The 19872-nt window shown below is 39.8% G+C and overlaps 1 protein-coding gene across 1 annotated transcript in view; it reads left to right on the top strand.

The window, feature by feature from the left end:
• The window catches only part of MICU2 (mitochondrial calcium uptake 2), a 114223-nt gene that overhangs the window by 70013 nt on the left and 24338 nt on the right, over window positions 1-19872 (top strand). Inside the window, exons 3-5 of the mRNA XM_056858503.1 lie at window positions 2314-2345; window positions 2456-2531; window positions 7218-7265. Coding sequence (XP_056714481.1) covers window positions 2314-2345; window positions 2456-2531; window positions 7218-7265 — 156 coding nt within the window. The remainder of the gene's footprint in view (window positions 1-2313; window positions 2346-2455; window positions 2532-7217; window positions 7266-19872) is intronic.

Here is a 19872-nt window from a genome sequence, read left to right as displayed (position 1 = left end):
AAAAAATAGGAAGGAAAGCTTCAAGATGTGGAAATTTCTGCTGTATTCAGGGAGAGAATTAACACTCTTCTTTCCCCCTCCCCTTTGGCATTACAACCTTATCACTAATTGTTAGGGTACTTTTTTTGTAGTTAAAAAGATTGCTTTCCCCTGAATGTCTCCTGACAGCTGTAAGCCTGCTCCAGCTTCATGGAAATGTGTGCGAGCACACGCTAGTTTAATTCATTACCGTTGCTGTGCTAATCCATTACTGATGTCAGATTCATTCTGAACATTAGTGGAGGGAGATGATAGATGACAAATGTCTATTGCTGAATATTTATGGGGCAAAATTGTCTCGGCCTCTGTGGGAAAGAATTCTTGTTTGCATCTCTAGCCCTGACATTTAATGTAGCTTTACTTATAAATTTAAAATGGCTTGTAACAAGATGTACCTGTATCTGGTTAGTGCCCAGTTGTTGTGCTGTATATTGTTTAAAAACCACGCAACGGAATCTGAGGGGGAAGTGGGAACGTTTTTGAAAAACATTAAATTCGTCCTGAGCCAAAATTCCATCACAGGCAGTGGAAGATCTGCAACTTGAAGTAGTTTCCATTCTTTCATGCTCGTCATGATAAAAATGCAGAACTGTGATTTAAAAGCATTAAGGGTTATGTTATTGCTGTATACAGCTTTCATTACCTTTGCCGTCAATTCGTATCAGTGAAACTGTACAGAGTGAAAACTGATAAAACTGTAGAAAAGTGAAGTCTTGTGCTTACCCAAACATATTTGCTGTGTCCCCAGAAGCGTTCCAAGACACTGAGTCCCTGTAAATACTATAGGCCTGCAAGTCTGAGAGTTTTTGCATGCCCAGTAGGTTCAGCAGGGAGAGAGAGAAAGAGGTAGTGCAAAGGTCTGTGCAAAGGACAGAGGTGATTTCATTTAGGACAAATCTTTTTAAAACACCAGTCTTCCTGATCCAGCATCACCTCTGTCCTGTTATTGAATTGAATGTATCTGTTATTGAACTGAAGATATCTGTTGATAGCCATCTGGACACTGTCCCAGAACATTTGGCCGGGTGTCTGGAAGCTGCGGCAGGATGGTTGAAGCAGAACTTCCTGAACTTGAACCCATTAAAAAAGATGGAGGTTCTGTGGCTAGACCGGGGATGTCCAGGTAGGGGAATTCAGCTCCCCACTCTAGATGGGGTACAGCTGGTACCAGCTCCCTCTGTCAGGAGTTTGGGGTTGACACTAGATGCTTCCCTTTCATTGGAGGCCCAGGTCACAAATACGGCTAGGACTGCATTTTTCCATCTCCTCCAAGCCCGGCAGTTGACCCCTTACCTGTCCTGCACTGACCTGGCCACAGTGACCCATGCAACAGTCACCTCTAGATTGGACTACTGTAACTCGCTCTAACAATGCTACCCTTGAAGCTGCTCCAGAAACTTAAATTGGTCCAGAATGCGGTGGCACAGGTCCTTATGGGGACCCCACAAAGAATACAGGTCCTTACGGGGACCCACAACCTGTTCTCAAAACTCCTAAATTTCCACAGGCTGAACAAAGATGGGGACTCTAATACTGTCAAGTAATAAAACCAGTAGGAAGCCTCGATGGACTAAGGCCAGAGTAGTGAATTCTAGAGTAGGCTTTGAAAGGAATAATGGCAATGTAAAGACAAGATTACTTGTTGTGCTAATGAAATACAAATCGAACATAATTCTGTATTTCTTGAACAAGGTTATGTATCTTTTTCATCTATTGTGTGTGTTTTTCCTAGTCCTTTTTGCCTTGATTACTGCTGTATCAAAAAGGCACAAGGGAAAAGAGCTCCCCATTTGCATACCAGGACAGATGTCTTCCACTGTAAATATCAGGGTGGAAAGTTACATGGTACAAGAAGGAGGATTGAGGCAGAGGAAAGTATGAACAGACATGGCCAGTTACGCCATCATCGTCTACTGCTCTAGTAGTGATCTTCTCATATAACGTGTTTAATAAACCTTTTATCACCACATTTATTTTTCTTTTTTTAGGCTTAGTAGGTAATGTAATATGTAGAAACTGACGTTGATAAAATAGGTAAAGAATACCCAAAGGAGGTCCTTTTTTCAGATTCACCTCTGTTGCAGGCTGTTCCTATTAGATTTTAACTTTGCGCTTTCCTGAGCATTGTGGGAATTAAGAATATTTTTTAGCTGGCTGTTTGGTTCTGTTTCATATTACATCCATTTTCCCCATTAAAAATCTGAAGAAATGCCACAGAACTTGATCAAAGGTTTGACTTGGAGATGATGGAGTAGTGATTTTTTTTTTTTACAGGTAAAACTTTGGCCAAGAATCTGACAAAAAAGGTAAGCAAAGGGCTCCTGCTATTTTTCAAAAGAGCTCTTGTTCTTTCTGCTACTTGTTTTAATGGATTCCTCTTTCACAACTGACTTGAATTTATTTTGTTTGCTCAAAGGAGGTAGATGCTGCACTTGCAAATGTTGCAAAGGCTAAACCAGGGCCAGCCTTTTTTAGAGACCTGGGAGATAAAGGTAATGATTTGTTTTAATAGATTTTTTTTAAAGGCAAATTCTGTTCGCTATTAAAGTTGTGAAAATTCTGCTTGATTCCCAGGCTGCAAGAGATTAATTCCTTGCCTTAAGCTACTCTAGAACTTTATAATGGGCTGTCATGACAAATCTGAAAAAGGGAGGGCTGTTTACAAATTTATAAGAATCCCTGGCTAACAGGAATGGAGTCCTTGAGTCCTAAAGTGATTTTTGGAACTAAGCTATGAACTCATGGGATCAATTAAGCTCCCTAAACAAATTGTGAGTTTTGGATCCCATGGAGTTGATCTGCCTTGATCAAAAAATACTAAAGTTCTGAGTGGGCTTGCCAAAAGATGGCAAGAACAGATGAGTTCTCTTTTTGTTTGATGTGATGATCGGGGCAATTGATTGCGCTATAACGTGCATACACTACTTTATATGCAAATAATAACCTTGAGAACCTAGAAAAGGTTGCCAGATCCCACTAGGAAAGGAGCTTGAATACCATAACACTCTTTTGGAGGGAGAGGGTGTAGAAGAGAGGGTGGATGATATTCAGCTGGACTAGTGGTGAGAGATTATTCAGATCTGCAACAGAGCGTCTATCTCAGGGAGATGTCAAACTAAACTTGCAGTGATGGCGAACCTTTTAGAGACCGAGTGCCCAAACTGCAACCCAAAACCCACTTAATTATGGCAAAGTGCCAACAGGGCAATTTAACCTGAATACTGAGGTTTCCTCCCAGCTGGGCAGCGGGGAGTCCAGGGAAGGCAGACGCGATGGCTGCTCAACTTACCCACGCGTGCCCACAGAGAGGATCGGTGTGCCAAGTCCGGCACGCGTGCCATAGGTTCGCCAACACGGCTCCAGAGCAACCACAGAGAGAGAATATACCCAGTGTTTGGGTTACTGTAGGAGCCCCATGGCGCAGAGCGGTAAGTTGCAGTACTGCAGTCCAAGCTCTGCTCATGACCTGAGTTCGATCCCAACAGAAGTTGGTTTCAGGTAGCCGGCTCAAGGTTGACTCAGCCTTCCATCCTTTTGAGGTTGGTAAAATGAGTACCCAGCTTGCTGGGGGTAAAGGGAAGATGACTGGGGAAGCACTGGCAAACCACCCCTTAAACAAAGTCTGCCTAGGAAACGTCGGGATGTGACGTCACCCCATGGGTCAGGAATGACCTGGTGCTTACACAGGGGACCTTTACCTTTACCTTTTTTTGGGTTACTGTACTAAGCAATGAGAATTCATAAGCATGTCCCTGCATCTTTTCCCTTATGATTGTCCTCCTCATCTAAAGAGGCAGGAAATAAGACCCCATAGTAAATATAACCTGTCTTATTACCAGCCAGCGTGGTGTAGTGGTTAAGGTGTTGGACTAGGACCTGTGAAACCCAGATTCAAATACCCACTCGTGTCGTGGAAGCTTGCTGGGTGACCTTGGGCCAGTCTCAGCCCTGACCCTGGGTAGTATTTGGATGTGAGACCTCCAACGAGTACCAGGGTTGTGATGCGGAGGCAGGCAATGGCAAACCTCCTCCGAACATCTCTTGCCTTGAAAACCCTGTGGGGTTGCCATAAGCCAACTATGACTTGCCGACAAAAAAAATTACCACATGGGTAAGAGTAAAGAGAACATTTAGTTGTGTCCTTGGTTTTTCTAATTCTAACTTTTATACGGCCCTAAGACTTATATGAATCTGTGATCTCTGTATAGGCATAACTTTTCCATATGATCTTTGATCATCTTCTGTTATCTTGAGGAAACTCTGCTTTATGGAGCTACTTATCTGAAAGGTAGATAACTGATTGCATGGAGTCACCTGGTTTCTTACAAGCATCGTTTTCGTCACCTTTTTGATATGGAATTTGCTCGCCCATCACCAAGACACTTAATCTAATCTGTAGCTTCACTATTTAAAAGTTTGTAACTTTTTTAAAAGCAGGAAATGTTTATCTGTAAGCCACTAAACGAACCAATAGCTTTTACTTATATCTAGGTTTGCTTATTTCTAGTTCTTTTTCCAAAAACGGAACATTCGTCGAATTTGCTTTGAAAGCAGTTGTGCCTCCTAGTGGAACATCCTTAACTCCCCAATTTTGTTTACTGTGTTCTTCTGTGGATTTTGTATTTTGCAAGTGCCTGCTTGCATTAATCTATTTTATAATCTTATTTTAGGTCTTCCTTACTGTCAAAGTTGGAGGAGAATTATACTCAAAAGATTATATTGGCTGCACATGTATCATACCACTAATACCTTGCTGTGTAAAGGTTTTGTCTTCCATTGCACATCTGTATCTTCATTAAAATAATATCTGTTGATCATTTTTTTTAAAAAATCAGTGTAAAAGTGGATAAAGAAAAAGAATTCAGTTTAACATAAAGATCTGTAGAATGAAGATCTATGCCAGGTCTGTGACATAGCTGAGTAAAAACTAAGATGAACTGTTATGGAACTGACTGAGCTGTAAAAATGTGCTTTGAGTCAGCCAGATGTATGTTGATACTAATGTGATCGGCCACAGACCAAAAAAGAAAAGGACTCTTAAGTAGGTTCAGAAAAGAATACTTGCACACCTTTTTCTGACAATGGGCTCATGCAGTTTCAAGCTGTAAATAGGAACGAGACCCCATCCTTTGAAGTGTAAGCAGAATGGTATCTATTACGAGGAGGGGAATGAATTCAGAGGCCAGGAATCATGTTATTCTGCTGCTTATAAGCTTACTTCATAGCACTTGTTCCAGTAAAGTTAGAGGCTGTAGCCTTTAGCCTAATTGGCTTGGCTGTTTTGTGGCTTCACTTGAATTTACCCTCGGTCCATTTCTCTCCATTGGCTAGAGGGGCAGAAGTTCCAGTTGGAGCACAGGAACGGGTTATTCGCTATCATCTTTCCTTGGCACTGTTAAATTGGACAAATTATGAACTGCGTTGCAAGATCGGTATAGGTAGACTAGTTAAAAGCAATTCCATCTATCCTTTTCAGTTGTCCAGAGATCAAAACCCAACTGTTGGAGAGAGGGATGCACTTCAGATGTTACTAAGGTATCTCAGGAGAAATGGATTGTTGAGTGACACGTGTTATGCGTTGAGGGCTCTCAATGACATGTCAGCCTCTCTGGAGCACAGATTCTGTAGGAAAGACCTATGTGATCAGCCCTATATACAGGATCGTTACACAAGTTGTCGAGAAGTGCCTCTCTCATGGTTTAGGTTGAGGTTTGACATGCACCGTAATCTTAAAATTAATTTTTAGACTCCGACGAGCGGCTTCTTTGATTCCTCCTGGTTTGTGGCAGATGAGGAGGAGACAAAATAAAATGGTCTTTAGTTGCCGACAGCAGTTTTCTAAGCCTGAGGATACAACTTCCTTCAAACAAGGCTAACTTTAGTGGAATAATATTTACTCTTCCTGGAGCTTTCATTTAAAAAAAATTAAACATGATGGGATGGATCCTGTCAAAGACCCACTCACACAAGATGGGGGAGAGTTCTCCAGCGTCCACCTCATGTTGCTCCTCAGCCCCCATCCCAGCATTTAATGAAAATTTGGGGCTTCTTTAAAGGAGGAAAGTCAGGGGAATTGTGTTTCCGTGCATGGGATATAGATGAGATCCAACCCGTTAAATATTTATTTCAAACAAACGATTAAGTGCCATTAACAGAGCACAGCAACTACAAATTATTAGTGTGAAATAAAGTCATAAAAAGGAAACTCTTTGCCTATCAATTACCTAAATGTAAATTACATAAATGGTCTCCCTCTGGATGGTGTAGTTCAAATATCTGCTTTCAACAGTTTATATCATTATTTAAGATGGCATTCAGCTCTCGTGTTAAAAGTAGTTTGGTTTTTTTGGGGGGTGTTATAAAGACTTTTAAAAAAAGAATTCTTAAAGTGTGCTCCTACAACAGGGATGCTTCAGATTCTTTTGTTTTAAACCATCCTCTTTATATACTTTCTATCTTGAGCTGGCACGTTGCTATTTTGACACCGTAGCATCTCGTGTTTGTTCAGGCTCTTCATTTAAGTCGGCCTTTCAAAGGGAAATGTTGGAATTTTCCTTCAAAAAGGAAAGGGGGGGGAACCCACTTTCACCTTGCCGAAAGGACGTGTTCAGATTATTATTATTATTATTTTAAGCGAAGCCTCTCCTTGGCTCAGAGCCCGGCAGCCCTATCAGTGCAATCTAGCAGCTTGGCAGCCCTGCGCTGCCATCGTCCCCTTGAGACTTATGAGAAAATCTGGTCTTCGCTTTTCTGAGACTGCCAAAGGATGAAATACTTTGATCCTTCAGAGTAACATTAGAGTAGCTCTCCTCCCAGGTACTAAATATGACAAAGCACACTTAATTTATTCATCCTTCATATAAACACTGGATATTTTCTGTAAAAATCCAAAGATTTAGTGCAACCCTTTTATTAATGCCAAATAAACCCAGGTCTCTTAATGAGGACATCAACCTGACTGGGATGCTGGAACAAGAAGTTCACTGCTGGAGCACTGGAACTGGGAACAGAAAAATCTGACTTGGGAGATAAAGACTATTATTTCTTTTATTTGATTTGCTGTATTAAACTGAATAACTTTTTTTATAAATAAGATTGATCATGCAAGCTGTTTCTCTCAGTACAGCGTTATCAGTGTTCTGTTTCTGAATTCACATTTTGCTATTGTTTTGCTTCAGGACTGATCTCCTACACAGAATACCTGTTTTTGCTGACGATACTCACAAGTAAGTATCTTGTTGCTTGTGTAATGCCAGACCTCCCCTCCCCAGATGCTCGCAGATGCCCCTCCCCAGATGCCCACCTCTCTGGCTCCCCAGAAGCTGACAGCTCCCCTCCCTTCCCCTGCTTACCTATTGTGGCTGGGAGGAAGACTCCATAGTCGCAGTGCAGCCCGGCCCAGGAGCCAAGTGCAACCCCGGAAGCTAAGCTGGGTTGACACTTGAAAAGGAGACCTCCACTGAAGACTCTGCAGAGGAAGGCAGTGGCAAACCAGCTCTGCTTAATCACTTGTCTTTGACAATCCCACCAGGGTCGCTAAGAGTTGGATGCGACTTGACGTCACTTTACATACACACAGATTATTCAGACCACTGAGAACTGATACTGTTATGAGCAGAAGGGTTTATGTGCTGTAAGATTTGCATCTCTTAACCCTAATTTTCTGTCATTATCTCCCCTCCCCACAAGTTCAGGATGTTACAAGCATTCTGAAGCTTTAAAACAGTGCTGAGGAGAAACATTTATAATGAGAGGAAGCACTTGCAGATTATTTCACCTCAACGACTACTTAAACTGTATATCCTAGAAAGTGGGATAAAATTAGGATGTGTGCTCTCAATCCTACCTAATTCGTCCTCAAACTCCTCTGCAACATGGGAGGAGATGAGGAAGTGAAAGTATACACAGATACAAATCTATTCTGTGCTGCTCAGATGTAGAACTGTACTTGCTGAGCTGGAAATTTTTCTACAGAGTTAGATTTATAAGGTTTGGGGGTTCAGTGAACTCCTATAGTCCCAGAGCTCACCAGTCTTGTACAATGAGAATTTCACAGTTGTTCATTTCCTCTATGCGCGATTCATAAGCATAAGCTTGAATATATTTTAAGCTAATAGTTGGCTTATTATCTAGAAATGGTAATGCTTCGTTTATCCGGCTTTTTGTCCTTAGTTCACATCTTGACACTTCTAATGACTAGGGTGTTTTCCACATGGAAACGACTTCCGTGGTTTCCTGGCCACTTTTCATACAACACAGTGGCAACAGGGCTTCCACATGATAGGTTTCCCTTTGGGGGTGGGTTTGAATCCATAAAAACTTATTGCTGTTTTGTTACAATGTTATTATGATTTACATACTAGTTCCTCTGGATTTCCTGATTGCATTTGAAACCTACCATGCGGAAGCCCTGTTACCACTGTGTTGTATCAGCAGCGACAAGGAAACCATGGAAGTCTCTGTCATTGCAGATGTATAAGGGGAAAGGCATAGCTCTGTAACAAAAGGGACTAGAGACTTGTTTTGTTTTGTTTTAATGAAAGCTGGGAATTCAGAGGAACTAGTACATTGATCATTATAGCGCTATGACAGTATCTCAGTTGCTGTTTTTTTAAAAAGCCCTCAAGAGGTGGTAGGGATGGATGTTGCAGGGGACTGGAGCAGGGAAAATGACCCCCATATGGATAACCAGGAAGATCCAGACTTTCTCATCCACATGGATGCTACCCTGGTTTTGCTGTGATCTTTTCAAAAAAACATTGCAGCAGTGCATGTTGGTATGATTGCATGAAAGACAGGGAGACCCAGAAGGTGCAAGGAAACACCATAATGCTGTAGGAAAGCGTGAAAAAGCCTGTTTCCCAATAGGATCCAAGCCAGAGAAATTAATCCAGATGTCAAATGACAGATGTCATTTTCACCCAGCAAACATTTGTTTCAATTTTAATATAGCATATTAATTTTATTGGTCAAGTCCATTTTCCTCCCTGTTGATGTGGGGAAGCAGAACTGGCAAATGAGTTCCAGTGCGGTTTGGTGAATATGCAAGTTGTGTTTGATAGTCTACCCATGTCATTATGCTGCCTAGCTTTGGGCCCCGAGATGAAGCCTAATGGCATGATGTGAAAGAGCCTTTGTGGCTCAAGGAATGTGTTCAGTGCGGGTTTCCTCAGTCACAAGTGGCCATTCCAGTTGTGCCTAAAGCTTCATGCGCTTGAGTGTTCTCTAATGGCAGCTGAACCTTGAAATCCATAATTGAGACCTAGACATGATTTACACATTACATGTGGTTGCTGCCATCTTCTGCATCATGTTCAGCTTATTCCATAACTGCATGAGTGGAAGCTCTGCGTATAACTGAAGGTTATGTGGAAGGTTGTGATACAATGTTGCTCATATAATGCATATATCAGGTTTGAGATGCCCATATTTCTTGTCATGTGTGATGTCAGCCATTAGATTGGCATGATTCTGTGACATGCCCAGACACATAACCATGCTCAGACAATTGGGATTAGGAAACAGGACTAGTAAAGCTAAAGCTCCTCTGAAATGAAGTAGCGGTGGATGCTCCTACGGGCTGTTATTTTAGGCTGGCTTGGACTCAGAGCTGCAGTTTTAATTACTCTTGAGTCATGTTTTGAAAGTTAGCTGAACAGCTATAAAAGCTGGGGATTGTGTTTTTGTTGGCTTTTGTAAAATGAAAGCTGAGATCCTGGAGAATCACTAAGTGGCCAAATCAAAATGAGGGAGAATTATGCAACCACATAAACATGTTTTACAAGGGTCTCTATAAAATGTCACCGTGAAGGCAATACATGTAAGAAAAATACGCTCCCTCTACCTAGTAATAGTGTGACCTACTCTGCTTCTATATCTTGTACTTTTTTTAAAAAAAAAGGTAGCAAGTTAAGTCCTGCTGTGTGGCAGATCACACAAAGCCTTTATGTGCCCCTCCTACTGAAAAGGGCTTTCTGATCTTGCTTATATCTTTTCTAACATGTCTGTGTTACTTTACACTGCTACTTTCCTCTGGTAGAATGCCTTCTTCTGACTGATCTTGAATAACAGTTTTGTTACATGATAGATGTCAAACTGAGCAGCTATAGAAATGGATGAAGGCTAATTGAGATGGCCCAAAACCTCTCTAGAAAGGATACCACTTACATAGGCTAAGCTTCCTTAAGAACAAAGAAGCAGAATGAATCTCAGGAGTCAATGGCAACCTCCTTGCCTGTCTCTATTCCCTCATAAGAACATAAGAAAGGCCCTACTGGATCAGACCAAGGCCCATCAAGTCCAGCAGTCTGTTCACACAGTGGCCAACCAGGTGCCTCTAGGAAACCTCTCTGATACTTTTCTGAGAGATCTCACTTTTCTGATAGCCAAGAAAGTACTTGTATATGGTTGCCACACCCCTGCTGGGGTTAGGGGATCCCCCGCTTTGGGGCCCCCAGCACCATCCAGCGGTCCGGTGGGGGTCTAACCGGGCTAAAAATGAGGCCTAGGCCTCGACATTGCCAGCATGATGATGTCACTTTGAGAAATGACATCATCACGCCAGCAATGTCGAGGGAGGTATTTGGACAAAACTCTATGGTAAAAACAGCTTCTACTATAGAGTTTTTGCCCAAGTGCCGGAGTGTCTCCCTCCACATTGCCAACATGAGGACATCACTTCCTGAAGTGTTGTCATGATGTCGATGCTGTCAAGGCTGAGGCCTCATTTTAGACCTGGTAAGACCCTACCAACTCACCCCTTCCCCGCCGGGAAACCTGGCAACCCTATACCTGTAAGATTTCCCAAGCTGGGCTAATAGTTAAGGCAAATTAGATCTGAAAAATATGGGAGGAAAGAGTTTAGCCAAAACAGAAGCCTTCCACTTCTATGTTCAGGTAAAAATGTACATTCTGGCTGATCTGATATTGTGTTCCACATCTGTGTTCTGGCTGATCTGAGATCACATCTCATGTAGTCTAGCCCTTATTAAGCAGAAATTGTTTGGTAAATGACTGTCTTAATATATCGTTGGTGTGGATTGTGCTCAGACTTGACCAATGTTGATACACAAGAGGCGAAAAGAGGAAATCAAGTGGCATCAAAACAACCTCTTTCCCACTCTTTTTCAAAGAACTGAATGACATTATTTCCTTGGTATTTCAAATTGATTGAGTGTCAGGAACAAAAGAACCTTTGTTTGTGGAGAAAAAGAACTGCTTACAGAGCTTTAAGTTATCATATACATCATTTTGAAAGAAAATGTCAGCAGATACTGGTATCTCCATCTGTATCTTACAGGTTTCCCATTTCAACCCCATCATTGATAGTTCATAGTTATAAAGTATTTGTTTATGACATCCTAGTTTATTAGAAACGGCACAATTTTTAAAACTAGCTTATCTCAGTAGCTTTATTTTTTGTTTTTCTGGTGGCATTTCCTCAGTCTTATACAGAACTTTGAAGTGGACCTCAGCACCAATACGTCTCAGAATTTTATGAATGATCTTGAGTCCAGATTTACACATGATTCACATACATGTCTAGTTTTACATGTCATTACACTTTCTTGAGCACCTGTGTAGCTCTCTCCCCTCAAGATACTGTGCAGCAGCTGCTGTGTGTGTGTGTGTGTGTGTGAGAGAGAGAGAGAGAGAGAGAGATTAGGATCTGGGAGACCCACGTTCAAATCCTTGCTCTGCCATGGAAGCTTGCTGAGTGACCTTGCTGAGTGACCACAGCCTAACCTACCTGGCAGAGTTGTTGTGAGTTGTTGTGGGGATACCAATGGAGGATTCAAATGGAGAAAAGAACATTGGAAACCCGCTTTGAGTCCCCATCGGGGAGAAGGGTGAGGTATACTGTAAATTAAGTAAATATGTTTTTCCACCAATAGAGGATGGCGCATGACAGCATCAATCAAGTGATTTTGGTAGAAACAGGCAAATGGATCAAAGAAGTGTCCTTTGTTTTTCTACTACTTTTACACCTTACTCTTTCTCATGATAATTTATAGCAGCTCCTACTCTCCTTTCCAGGCAGTGCTTATACTTGCTTATTCTGACATGCCCTAGTGAGTCCTTTCTCTAGTCATACTGTCTCCTTGTAGCAAAGGTCCTTATACTGAGTGATATAATTGAGGAGGAGCACTGTCTTCTACTTTGCAGTGCTTCTCGTGCCTGTCCTCTAGAAGTAGAAAAGGGCAAAAGTCCAGTAGCACCTTAAAGACTAACAAAAATATTTTCTGGTAGGGTATGAGCTTTCATGAGCCACAGCTCACTTCTTCAGAAAGCTCATCCCCTGCCAGAAAATATTTTTGTTAGTCTTTAAGGTGCTACTGGACTCTTGCCCTTTTCTACTACTGCAGATAGACTAACATGTCTACCCACTGTGAATTGTCCTCTAGAAGAGTTGCTTGTGTCAGCTGTGATTGTTTTGAACACATGAAGCTGCCTTATACTGAATCAGACCCTTGGTCCATCAAAGTCAGTATTGTCTACTCCGACCAGCAGCGGCTCTCCAGGGTCTCAGGCAGAGGTCTTGTAGACTTATTATTTGAAAACAATTATTTTAGGTTCAAGGAACAAATTTATAAGCAAGTCAAAGGGGTGGCTATGGGCTCGGCTGTAGCCCCCTCTGTGGCAAATATTTATATGGTGGCATTTGAACACAAGTATTTATTTCAGATGATTTTTTCAAACAACATGTTTTACTTTATTCAAGATTTGTGGATGATCTAGTGATGTGTATAGATAATGAGGATAATTATAATGTGATGGTTGACAAACTTAATCATGCTGACCCCAATATCAAATTTGAATGTAAATATCATCGTAATTGTATTAACTTCTTGGATGTTAACATACATAAGAATGTTGATGTTGTAATCTGGTTGTCTCCGTATAAAAAACCAATGGACCGAACGGCCCTTTTACACTTTAATTCTAATCATCCGGGCCATTTGAAACGTAATTTGCCCTATAGTCAAATATTGAGGCTAAAAAGAAATTCAACCAATACTAGAGATTTTGATAATGCTGCCTCCTCGTTGAAAGGTGCCCTTGTGAGAAGGGGGTACCCTATAACTTTAATTGACTCGGCTAAAAAACGAGCGGATGCACAGCCACGGGAACAGATTTTCATTCATTCTAAGAAAATTACCTCCAAACTGACCTCATCTTTTCAGTACACTTCGCTAGTGGGTGGCATCCGGAAAATTATTTATAAACATTGGCATATTGTTGCCTTCTTGCCTGACTGCTCGGAACCACCGCTATTAGGGTACAGAAGAACTATGTCCCTTAAGGACCAACTTGTGCACACCGATAGAATTGATCGGCCCATTGTAACCACTAGGAGGGGCCACTACCGGTGTGGATCTTGCACCATGTGTCCATATGCGCTCCCTGTTAAGAGCTTCACTTATGTAAAAACGGGCTTTAAATTTGAAATTAAGTCATATACAGATTGTACTTCAGAAAATTTTATTTACGCCGTTCTATGTTCTTGCGAATTTATGTACATAGGCAAGACGAGTCGATCCTTGAAAATACGGATCGGAGAGCACCGATCGAGGATACGCAATTCTGTTTTAGAAGCCCCGATTGTCAGACTTCCGGTGGTGCCGCTGGAGAGAGCACTCCATTTCCCCAGGCTGTCCTGGGAGAAATCCAAGTTTGCGTTATTTCTGGGGTACATAGATACCCCAATCCGACCCTTGCAAGTGGGTTGGAAAGCAGGAACTCCCTGCAGCCCGCAAACGCGGTTTGACCTCCTAGGTACTCTGAGGGGGCTTTTTAAGCCCCTCGGAGTCCTGGACGCCGGTCCTGCGAGGGCATTAGGGAAGGACATCGCCAAAACGCAACTCTGGCCTCAAGCTCTACCCTCCACCACCTTATTACCAGCATAAGGACTACATAAAGAAAAGAACCTCACCTCTTGACACCCAAGTGAGTACAAAGAACTCTGCGTCTACTTACTGGAATATTTGAACAGACGGGGGGCTGATAAGAACATTTCTGAGACCCCCATTCCTCCTTAATTCAAACTGAAAAAGTTTGATCTGAGTTAGTCATCGGGATTAGCGACAGGACCTTTATCAAATTGATCAGCCTAAACCATAACAAAGAGTCGGAAGGATACCTTTTAGATTGACAAGAACTATCACCAATGAGAAGGTCCGAGGGAAGGGGAGGGTGATCTTTCTTCCTGATTTTCCGGCGAAAAGAATTTCCTGCCACGTTTGTAGTAAGGGAGCGCCTGGAACGGAAGACTCTCTACAACACCCTCTCTATCATTGGAACTAAAACAACAGGAAGTAGCTGTGGGACTGAATATGCGTCGCACTCGAGTTACATTGAAATCATTCCTGAAGGAATAACCATCGAGAAGAGGCGGTAGAAGGTCCGCAGCACTTGCAACTTCCGGTATACTTCCTGATTAACCCGACCTAGAGCGACCGAAAAAACTCACTGGTATTTTAAAACTTTAAAATGCAATTTTAAAGCCAATTTAGACTCTTTTCAACCCGAAAAAATTATTAGGCTGATGTTTGAACTATCATCTTTTAATTAGCACCTTAAAGGCCCTGTCTGTGGACATGTATTTTACCAGCTTTTTTTTGAATGTAAATGTCTCGACCCCGCTCTGGCTCACTACACAGCCCTGCCTATACTAAACTAAGGGACTCTTTACAAACCTCGACCATGGAAAAAAAGCTACAGGATATGCTAACTAAACAAACTGAGGCAACAAATAAACAGTTTGAACAGATGTCTACACAGATGGCACAGCTGACTTCTATGATGACAAATCTTGGTCAAGCATCCCAAGCTATTAATCAGAAGTTGGATGTGGTCACTGGAGACTTGAAAGAAGTAAAAACTCAAATGACTGTTATGAAGACAGATATGCAAGCGATGGATGTATCAATTAAGAAAGTGATGGATGAGCACAAGGACACAAAGAAAAAATTAACAAGCCAAGAAAAACAGATTGAAACAATACAAACTGATCAGATGGCGGCAAAAAATCAAATGGCAATGATGGAGATGAGAGTGAGAGAGACCAATCTTCGTATACGCAACTTTCCAGATATGATGGGAGACAATAAAGAAACTGCAATACCAAACTTGGCCTACCTATTTCAGATAGATGAACAAGAATTAAAACAAGCCATTAATAGAATATATAGGATACCATTACCTGCTAGAATGAGAAGATCTAAGCCAAGAGATTTGATGATAGTGTTTTATGACACCAGAGTTAAAGATAAGATTATGAAGATTCATTATGAAAATCCAGTGTCAGCAGGAGACTCCTCTCTTATACTACTGAAGGATATTCCAAGGCATCTACTCTCACAGAGGAATAACTACAAAGACTTTGTGTCTACACTGAAAGCTAATGGTATCAAATACCGTTGGATTATGCCACAAGGTTTGGCTTTCACCTACAAGGAAGTGAAAACGACAATTCTATCTCAAGCAGATGTGGGGAAATTTCTGAGAAAATATAAGATGGACCTTAAAGAATTACCTGGAGAGAAGGAGGAAGAAGAAGAGGAAGAAGAAGAGGTACAGGGTGCAGAAGGAGGTACCAAATTATAGACTTTTTATTTTGCTAAAAAATACTACATTATGGCAAAAGCAATTTCTTGGAATGTAAATGGACTGAATGAGAAAACTAAAAGGGCTAGAATCTTCAAATATCTACAGAAATATAAATACTCCCTAATTTGTCTACAAGAGACCCATATAGCTTCAAAGCATAAAAAATACTTGGAGAAACAGGTGCTTGGACAAGCATTTATTGCTTCAGCCAAAACTAAAACAAAGGGAGTGGTAATCTATGCCCACCCCAATCTTTGTCCAGAATTAGTATATAAAGACAATGAAGGAAGAATTGTAATTATCAGAACTAAAATATTGGGACAAAGGACAATAGTGGTTGGAATTTATGCACCCAATGAAGGGAAAAAATCCTTCTACGAAAAATTACACGATTTGATAGTCCAGCACGCAAAAGACCAAATTTTATTGATGGGCGACTTCAATGGAATTATTCTCCCATCTCTGGACAAAAAATCAAAAGCAAAAGACATCAACGATGGATGCTTGCCTAAAACTTTCTTTACCATGGCTTCAGAATTAGAATTACAAGACATTTGGAGAACAATGAATACAACAGCTAAAGAATACACCTTTTATTCAGCAAGACATGATTCACACTCCAGAATCGATATGATATGGGCCAGTAAATCAATCTTCACGCAACTACGTAAAATTCATATCTTACCTAGAACTTTTTCTGATCACAATCCTGTTACTTTTGATTGGAACAATAAACAAGCATTTAGATGGCGAATGAATGATAAACTTTTAAAAGACAACAAGATACAAAAGGAATTACAGGCTTTAATGAAAGACTTTTTTGTAATTAATCTTAATGGGGAAACTTCTTTGAATACAGTTTGGGATGCATTCAAAGCTGTTCTGAGAGGTTTTATGATACAGAAACATTCGGCCTGGAAGAAGACTCAATTGCAATTTACAAACAATATACTTTGGAACTTACAAAATTTGGAGCAGAAATTAGTAACGGTAACACAGGAAGAGGAGAAAAGAGAAATTCAAATAAAGATTTCTGCATCTAAACACCAACTAAATTTGGTAATAATGGAGGAAATGAATAAAAATCTGAAACTTGCTAAACAAAAGTATTTTGAATATGCAAATAAACCAGGAAAATTTTTAGCAACACAACTGAAGGACTCATTCCAAAAGAAGATTATAACAAAAATCCAAACTGTTAAAGGACCAGTTTACTCAACTTCAGAAATTCAGAAAGAATTTGTTTCATTCTACTCTAAGTTATATCAGAAAGAAAATACTCCAAAACAGAAAATAGATAAATTTCTAAACTCAATACAGATGAAAGCTTTGTCAATGACCCAGAGAGAATGTATTGAAGCTCCAGTAACAAGGGAAGAAATACAAGAAGCAATACTGAGACAAAAAACGGATAAAACACCTGGACCAGATGGAATTACTGCATTATTTTATAGAACATTTAGTGACAATTTAGTTGGATTTTTTGGCTCACTTTACAATGCAATTTTGGACGAGGGAACATCCCCGGAGACTTGGTCACATGCATTTATATCATTGATACCCAAAGAAGGAAGAGATCCAGAAAAAACATCTAATTACAGACCTATATCCCTGTTAAATGTGGACTACAAAATTTTTGCTTCAGTTTTGGCATGTAGGATAAAACAATTTATTAAGGATCTTATACACGAGGACCAAGCAGGTTTTATACCAGGAAGGCAAATAAAAGACAATGTAAGAATTTTATTAGACTCACTGGAATATTATGACCAGAATATTCAACAAACTGCGGCTTTTGTATTTTTGGATGCAGAAAAAGCCTTTGATATGGTCTCTTGGAACTTTTTGAAACGGATTTTGGATAAATTGAATTTTGGAGATCGTTTTCAGAAAGGTATATCGGCTATTTACACCTCCCAACAAGCTAAAATTTTGGTTAATGAATCAATGTCAGATAATTGCCAAATCACGAAAGGGACTAGACAGGGATGTCCCTTGTCTCCACTTTTATTTTTGTTGGTGTTGGAACCGCTATGTGTGAAACTAAGCAGTATGGAGGACATCCGCGGGTTAAGAATTAAAAAACATGAATTTAAGTTGAGAGCATTCGCGGATGACCTACTGCTAATTTTGGAAAATCCAACACAGTCAATGAATATACTTCAGGAGACTTTGGACGATTTTGGAAAAGTATCAGGCTTTAAAGTGAATCAAGAAAAAACAAAGATAATATTTAAAAATTTATCGGAAACACAGCAACAGGAATTTATATCATATACTGGCTGGGAGAAAGCTAATAAAGTTAAATACCTGGGAATTTGGATTACTGCAAAGAATAAAGATCTGATAACCAACAATTACCTCAAGTTATGGGGTAAGATTAAAACTGATATGATTATATGGTCAAACAAAAAATTGTCATTAATGGGACGTATTTCAACGATCCAAATGAATGTCTTACCGAGGATGCTCTTCTTATTCCAAAATTTACCAATAATATCACAAACTAAATATTTTGAAACTTGGAGGAAAGACATTTCAAACTTCATCTGGCAAGGGAAAAAACCAAGGACTGCTTATAAATACTTGGTGGATCTAAAAACTAGAGGAGGTTTAGCACTGCCTAATTTTCAACTCTATGCTGAAGCGGCAGCTTTAGTATGGCTAAAAGATTGGATGAACTTGTCAAATATACGTTTGTTAGACTTGGAAGGTTATAATAATTTAAGTGGATGGCATGGCTATTTGTGGTATGATAAAATTAAATTACAAGCAACATTTCGTAATCATATAATCAGGTCCTCTTTACTTCGTATCTGGATGAGATATAAACACATTTTGGAACCAGAAACACCGATGTGGATATCGCCTCAAGAAATGCTAACTTTGCGCCCACTTAGACCAGACAAATTTATTACTTATCAAGATCTAATTAATTGGGAAGGAAAGAAATGCTCACTAAAAGACTTTCAACTTCTTAAGGATGATTTACAATGGCTCCAATACTACCAAATCAAATCAGTTTTTGTACAAGATGCTAAAAAAGGTTTTTCTAAAGAAAAATCTTCTTTTCAAAGGATTTTACTAGATAATAATACAAAACTGATTTCTAAAATGTATAATCTCCTTTTAACAATATATTGTGAGCAGGATACGATTAAACCAACTATGATCGATTGGGCTCAAAATGTGGGACATGATATTGTTTTAAATAAATGGGAAAGATTATGGTCCAAAGATCTAAAAGGAATAAAAGCACAGTCAGTGCGAGAAAACATTTATAAAATGATGTATAGATGGTATCTAACACCCAAGAAAATTGCAAAGATTTATAAAACGATGTCCCCTACTTGTTGGAAATGTAACAAAGAAATTGGTTCCTTTTATCACATGTGGTGGACCTGTGACAAAGCCAAAGACTTCTGGGACATGATTTATAATGAATTGAGATTAATACTACAAAAGAATATACCCAAAACACCAGAAATGATGCTATTGAGTATGATTCCAGACGACTTAGCAATACAAAGAACTTTTTTGATTTATGCCACAACAGCTGCGAGACTGCTTTATGCAGCGAAATGGAAAGGGTTAGAAACTCCTGAGAAAAAAGACTGGATTGTTAAAATGTTTGAAGTGGCAGAAATAGCAAAACTCACAGCCATTCTAAATGAAGAAAATGACGTTCGGTTTTTGGGGGAATGGGGGGCGTGGATGCATTATTGTGAATATGAGTTAAAAATGGGAAGAATTGAAGAATACTTTCTAATCTGATCCAGAGGATTATTTCTGATCTTTTTTATAATGATTAAGTATAAGTATATTTACTAACAGACTATGGTTTTTTTTTCTATATATGGTATTGATAGTTTATTAAGATTAGATTACCTACGACGGGATGAACTTTTTATTAAGAGGCAGATAGAGGTGAAGGGGAAGTCTAAAAACTTTTCCATTTTTTCTTTTTTTTTTCTTTTTTATTATATGATATGGAACTATAACAACTTTAAGTTAGAATTGAAATTTGATATTGTTATAGATGTTGTTCAATGTAATGGAAAACTTCTAGTATAAAACCTAATAAAATTTATATAAAAAAAAAAAAAAAGAAGCCCCGATTGTCGCGCACTTTAAGCAGGCAAAACATAGTGACACCGACCTTAGGTTTTTTGCTTTGTGGCAATATCAGAAGAAATGGTTTCGCAGGGAAAATATAGATAGGAT

This window comes from Euleptes europaea, chromosome 12, assembly GCF_029931775.1.
Source record: "Euleptes europaea isolate rEulEur1 chromosome 12, rEulEur1.hap1, whole genome shotgun sequence".
NCBI lineage: Eukaryota > Metazoa > Chordata > Lepidosauria > Squamata > Sphaerodactylidae > Euleptes > Euleptes europaea.
This window is presented reverse-complemented; position numbering and strand designations above follow the sequence as displayed.